This window comes from Brachypodium distachyon, chromosome 3 (assembly GCF_000005505.3).
Source record: "Brachypodium distachyon strain Bd21 chromosome 3, Brachypodium_distachyon_v3.0, whole genome shotgun sequence".
NCBI lineage: Eukaryota > Viridiplantae > Streptophyta > Magnoliopsida > Poales > Poaceae > Brachypodium > Brachypodium distachyon.
Window position 1 is genome coordinate 34,007,321 of NC_016133.3, and position 6,699 is coordinate 34,014,019.

General features: G+C 48.1%; 2 protein-coding genes across 2 annotated transcripts; one reads left to right on the forward strand and one right to left on the reverse strand.

Annotated features, from left to right (window-relative positions):
• Nucleotides 1-1,578: 1,578 nt before the first annotated feature.
• LOC100822974 (putative expansin-A30) lies at nt 1,579-2,912 on the forward strand. Its single transcript, XM_003574208.2, has 2 exons — nt 1,579-1,932; nt 2,015-2,912. The coding sequence occupies exons 1-2, from the start codon at nt 1,707-1,709 to the stop codon at nt 2,656-2,658; spliced, it is 870 nt and encodes a 289-aa protein (XP_003574256.2). The 5' UTR covers nt 1,579-1,706; the 3' UTR covers nt 2,659-2,912.
• A 340-nt stretch (nt 2,913-3,252) lies between these two features.
• LOC100823283 (SUMO-conjugating enzyme SCE1) lies at nt 3,253-5,251 on the reverse strand. The gene is made up of 5 exons (XM_003574209.4): nt 5,088-5,251; nt 4,913-4,996; nt 3,872-4,024; nt 3,682-3,795; nt 3,253-3,602 (listed from the first exon to the last, which is right to left on the reverse strand). The coding sequence occupies exons 1-5, from the start codon at nt 5,157-5,159 to the stop codon at nt 3,540-3,542; spliced, it is 486 nt and encodes a 161-aa protein (XP_003574257.1). The 5' UTR covers nt 5,160-5,251; the 3' UTR covers nt 3,253-3,539.
• Nucleotides 5,252-6,699: the final 1,448 nt, after the last annotated feature.

Here is a 6,699-nt window from a genome sequence, read left to right on the forward strand (position 1 = left end):
CGATGCTGCATTTTCGTAAAAAAAAAAAACTGTAACAAAATTTACATGTTCACGCCATATGATTCATTGCCAAAAATCTTCGATTGCAGTCACCCAAGACTGCTGTCGCAGGCTTGCAGCTGTCAATTCCTCGAAGTTCCTGTCATGAGAATTCAAAGGAGATTAAATAATGATATCAGTAACGAGAGCATGGCAGCATCAAAATTACTAAGATGGGTGCTCTTATAATATATGCTTTAAAACCTGGATATGTTGAATATGTGTTCATATTCTGACGAGGTCAAACAACACAACCTCGGCGGCCAAGTTTCTTGAACTGGGAGTTATCGGCGGTGCCACGAAGTAAGGAAATTTTATCGTCTGCAGGTTCAGCGTGTTAGTTTTGGGTTTTGTGTCCTCGTAGAAATATTCATACCGATCTGATGAGTTTTGTTTAGTGTGTCGTGGAGTCCTTTTGTGATGTGTTCAGATGAAGATCTTGTGGTTTGATGGTCTTTACCTTCAAGGGATCGTACCTGGCTCAAGTATGTTCAACGTCTATGGCTTTCCATCTTTTTTTTTTATTGAGAACTTGAGGACTTTTTGAAACTTTTAAAGACAATCAACTTCGTGCAAGTGTTCGAGTGCTGGTGTCGGCGTGTTGCTGCTCTAGTCTGACTGTAATCTCTTCACTGAACCCTTGATGGTACTTCATGTTGCAAAGATTGCTACCACGTAGAAGATTTCTTTGAAGACTGCATTGTCATCCTTTTATAGGAGATATTTTGTGTTTTTTTGGATTTTATGACGCAAATCACTGTGCTTATAACTGATGTTGGGTTTGAATAAAGTTACATGTGAATCTTCTTTAAAAAGAAAGTTTGCCGTTGACCACTAAAAAAAAGAAGTTTCCTCTTGACTAGCATTTCCAAAAGCATGATCGGTGCAAATTTGAAGAAACACAGCGTTGTATTTATTTCCCTCTAGCGATAATAGCTGTGCGTGTTTTTCAGCTGGCTGGCAAGTTCCAGAAAAATATGTTTTTGAAACTATTTTCAGGACTGCTGCAGAACGAAGAGGGAAAATGCACACGAAATGAGTAGACTTCATCGTGGAGCTGGAGGGAGGCAAGCGAAGCAACATTGGACCCCTGTGAGCCAGGCGTCTCAATGTCGTGATTCAAATGGATAGTTGTCGTATGTTTGAAGTTTCATGAGAAGAAAAACAAGAATGAGGCCCAATAATACATTCTTTTTTTAGACGAGGTGTAGAAGACAACAACAGCTGACCATTTATCAAGATCGAATACTTAAAACAAAATAAATGGTGTTCAGGTTTGTTTGACTTTCCTTTTCGAAAAGAAAACTGCGTCGAAGACCTTGTAACAACAAAAGAAATGTTTAGCGCACCTTGTCGGCCGGCATCAATGTGTTTTCAAAAGGAAGAAGAATGTTATCATCATGTGATCACAAACACAATTCCGTACAAAAAAAAATCCGCCGTACCGGCAAAATGTGCAAAAATAACAGAGTACAGCCCGGTTGCTTGCACGCACGTACGCCCACGCCATACTAATAATCTCCAAAGTTTTTGCGAGTGCGTGCAGGCACGTCGTCGCGCGCGAAGATGTAAACGACTTTCGTTTCTCCCCAATCATCACCGTAACCACCGCTCTGGTTGATCCAATCCAATCCACAGTAACGGTCACTATAAATCCACTCTGTTCCATGCATTCTTCTGCAGAGCTCAGCCAAGAAAGAAGAGAGCACTACACAACACAAGCAGAGGGAAGGAAAGCAATGGCTTCTGCTCCGTCCACGGCCACGGCCATCTTGGCCCTTCTCGTCTCCCTGGCCGGCGTGGCCACCACCGCGCACGGCAGGTTCACGGCGATGCAGTGGACCCCCGCCCACGCCACCTTCTACGGCGACGAGACCGCGGCGGAGACCATGGGTACGTTTACTTGCACAAGCTAGTCCATCGGCAATGGCAATGGCATGCTGCCAGACTCATTTGCTGACACGGTGACACGCAGGCGGGGCGTGCGGGTACGGCAACCTGTACGCGACAGGGTACGGCACGGACACGGCGGCGCTGAGCACGACGCTGTTCCTGGACGGGTACGGGTGCGGGACGTGCTACCAGATGCGGTGCGTGGGGGCGCCGGCCTGCTACCAGGGCTCGCCCGTGATCACGGTCACGGCCACCAACCTGTGCCCGCCCAACTGGGAGCAGGACTCCAACGCGGGGGGGTGGTGCAACCCGCCGCGCACCCACTTCGACCTCGCCAAGCCGGCCTTCATGAAGATGGCCGCCTGGCGCGCCGGCATCGTGCCCGTCATGTACCGCAGGGTGCCCTGCGTGCGCAAGGGCGGACTGCGCTTCGCGTTCCAGGGGAACCCTCACTGGCTGCTCGTCTACGTCATGAACGTCGCCGGCGCCGGGGACGTCCGGGACATGTGGGTCAAGGGCTGCGACGGCGGCGGCCACGTCCAGGGGTGGGTGCGGATGAGCCACAACTGGGGCGCCGCGTTCCAGGCCTTCGGCCAGCTCGGCGGCCACGCGCTCAGCTTCAAGCTCACCTCCTACACCACCGGGCAGACCATCATCGCCGCCGACGCCGCGCCGCGGACCTGGTCCGTCGGGCTCACGTACCAGGCCCGCGCCAACTTCTCTTAATCTCTTAGGGAGGGGGCGGCCGGCCGGCCAAACTGTGAAAGCACATCAAGTAGCAGGAGCTGACGATGCTCTGCTCGGCTCTGATTTTTTGCTTTCCTATACCACATTTTCAGTTCAGTCTAGAGTATTGTTCTTACACGTTGTCCCCCGATCCATTTGTAAACAGCGGGTTTGACTTTGACGCACACGATGACCATGCAAACTCTGTAACAGGATTGATGCAATATATTTGCAGATTGTTTTCTGACTTGAAACATCGAACTCTACTTACAATTCAGTGATGGCACCAGCAGTTTGACACAGATACACGGTAGTCAAAAAGGTTGGCAGGATAAAATAATCATGCAATATTGCAATGTAGCTCTGCAAGCTGTCCCTATACAGATATATTTGCAAATAGTAACATCAGGCTAGATGGAGAAAAATAACCACACAGGGCTTGATTCTGTTGATGGGACCAACACATAAATCAACCCATGGCATGTTTAAACGCCTGCCCAACGTTGCCTAAATGCTGATGCACACAGGCTAATATTTCAAAAGGCACAACCATTGGCATAATCAAAGCTTCAGAAGACACAAGCGACACAACCAGAGCCCGAGAAGAAATATGCCACACAATCAAGGGTCAAGTTCAATGTTATAGACAGATCCATCACTAAGCACGGTTCAATATTTAGCAAACAGGTTTTTTCAGGCCATGCCTGATTCAGTGATCACACACATCACAAAAGATCCACGGTGACAATGGAAAGTTGTCCAAAGATCCCGCTTTTGGTTATAATATCTGGTCAAACTTCATATTTCCAAGGGGGTGGTAGTTTTAGGATTTTGCAACAACTATGCGGATGTTCATGATGAATATCTAGCAAGCAGCCCCCTCAAATGAGAGCAGGGTACTGCTTGGCCTGCAGACGAACACGTTTCTTGTATTCTGCTGGATCCTGCAAAATAAATAAAAGGTCAATGAATGATATGGAAGAATTGGGGAAACAGATAATGTTATACACTTTTTCTTCCAACCTGGATAAACAGATGATAACCATCAGTCTGAGCAGGGTCAGCTGGATTAGGCTGGTCAAGCAAGTCCTGTATTCCTACTAGAATCTGCTTAACAGTAATAGCAGGTCTCCAACCCTGAGAATATGCAACTTCAGCTGTAACTCATAGCATGGCAATTCAATAAAATCTACGAAACAGATTGAAGGCTTACGCTATCCTCGTTAAGAATGGAGAGACAGACTGTCCCTGAAGGATAGACATTTGGGTGGAAAAAGTTTTGTGGGAACTTGCATTTGGGAGGTTTGCTAGGGTAGTCCTCACTGAACTGAAGGGTAAGAGGGAAGTATCCACCTTCCCAATCAGTCTGCATAGATGATGAGGGAGTAGTTAAAATATCGCACATTAGTAAAAAATTCCAGATTGGGGAACAAAGAGCAAAGATAAATACATAGTGAACAATAAATAACAGAAAGCTTATGAAAACAGACGCCAGATACAAAAATAAGTCCACCTGTGTTATTTTTGCTCCCAGTGCAATGATTGTGGAGACATAGTACAGTACTGGTGGTGACAGCACACGATTTATCTACCAGTTGCACCGTTTGAATCCTCCCCCAGTCCTCGTGGTTCTTGGAGACGGTAGGGGAGAAGAATGGCACCTTCACAGCGCTGCTAAACCAGTAGTCATTGCGAAACAACTTCGTAGTTGGCTATGTCCTAGATGGCATCAGAGTGGGTACTTGCTAGTCATGTTAACAAAAACTATCTATCCTCTTAAACAAAGTTTTAGTTTAAATCCCATGTTTCTAGACCTCCTAGACTGATATAACTTGTTAAGGGAAGAACTAATGGGCAGGAATGAGAATAGGGAATGGAGTATAGGGAACCTGCTGGAGAGGAGCCACAAATTTTTCTAAACTTCTTCCCTCTCCTATCCCTAAAACTAATTTTAGGGAACCAAATTTGAGGAACCTGCTGGAGATGCTCTAACATCATCATTCCTTCTGCCCAATCAACCGATAGACAATACAATCCGTTATCCAAAGCACGGACCAAAGCTGTAAAAGGGCACACATCCAGCAGCAATCGAACCTAATCCTAATCTACCATGGTGCACTCACGAATTTGACAGAAGACCAGACCTACCCCACAAACACGGGACCCAATTGAGCAGTATCACTAATAAAAACAGTGACCTTTGCCTCACAGAACAAACCAGATCGAATCGAAGTGGGGATGGGATGATACTTACCCCCTGCTTTCCGGGGATGGTGCAGTGCCAGACCATCAGGTTCACAGACCCGTCGGCCACCGTCTCCGGCTTCGCAACGAACCCCTGCGAATCAAAAGGACCAGATCAGGAACCGAATCAGGACGGCCAGGGGAGACGAGAGGCGGAGAGGAGGGGGGAGCTCGACGGCACGGACGTGGGGATGGTTCTTGCGCCAGGCCTTGCGCTCCTCTGCAAGGCGGCCGCGGGCGATCCCACCTCCTGACATGGGCTGCGGCGGCGGAGGCGGCTGGCTGCTCTCTGTCGCTTGGTCTGGGGTTTGGTCTTCAGAGTCTTCGCGGATGAGGAAGAATTGGTTCTTCCTTTCCCTTTTATTTGGCTAAATTCTTTTCAGAAAAATATCCAGTAAAAACCTCTTTTATAACTCGCAAAATTTTCTTCTCAGCCGTGGATGAAAAACGTGCCGCTCAGATGGAAGGTAGATTTAACCCAAACACTTAAAAGCAATTTTGCACGACACCCCTTGCTTTTATCCTGTGCCCGGTAAAAACCGATTCGTGAGTCAAAAAGAAGAAAATCCATGACGACACTGAAACGAAGGCGTTTCACCGGCGCTGCCCCGCCCACCTCTGTCCGTGGTGCCCCGCCAGCCACTGGACGTGGTGCCCCGCCCTGCCATGATCTTTACTGCCGTGTCCACCGCCATCGGCACATCGGGCGGTGAAAATGAAGGGGGAATTGGCAGCAGCTTCAACGAGGGCCTCATCCATGGCCACGGTCACCAACTTTAATGACAGGAACGCAACCCCGCGCACAGCCCCACCTAGTCAGTAGCCAGTGCCTAAGAAGGCGGCACGAACAGCCCGCGCTCTCGGTTGCTCCCCTGGATTTGGTGGCTGTAGGCAAGGACGAGAGAAGGGGCTGCTCGGCGTCACCCTCGTGGGCCAGCGCTGCCGTTGCCAATGCGTTGGTCCATGGTCCAGGGGTTGCAGGCGTAGCTGTCCCGTGCCCTCTGCTTCAATGGGTGGGGAACGAGGAGGAACAAAGAATTTGGCTCGCGATTGTTTCTCCTTTTTGAGGTAATCGATGGTGGAAGAGACATAGGCTCTGGGACAGCGGCGGTGGCTCTTCGCGGGTGAGACGACGGCGGCAGCGGCCCCTCTATGCGGGAGATGGCAGCGTCGATGTGGGGAAAGTCTTTGGTGTGGCATTAATATTACTCCCTCCGTTTCTAATTAATTATTGGCGACGACTATTTTGCAAAGAAACCCCCGTAAATTTCTGAAATAAACCTGCAGTCCACGTTCTATCGAAACTTTTACGGAAAAAACCTATTGTTTATTGAAATCAACATGTAGTTCACGTGTAATTGAAGATGTGGACTGCATGTTTATTTTGAAATTTTACAGGGATTTCTTTGCAAAACAGCCGGCACCAGTTAATTAGGAATGGAGGGAGTAGGGATGAAACCGGATCGGATTCGGACGGATAATACTCGTACCGTATCCTATTCCACATTTTTGATCGGATTCGAAAATGGTTCGGATGCAGAAACGGCTACGGAATATACCGGAATTTTGTGTGAAACAGATATGGTACAGTAGCGGATCGGTGCCGGACCGGAAACAGATAATTATGGACGGATAATACATGCATCTAATAAAGAGCATGGGGTGTTGTGTAAAATTGCGTGTAAGTGTTGGGGTTGAATCCCACCTTCCATCCGAGCAGCATGTTTTTCATCCAATTGCTGAGAAAGGAAGTTTGCAAGTTCACACTCAAAATGAGTATTTCCCCATTCTTTTCAA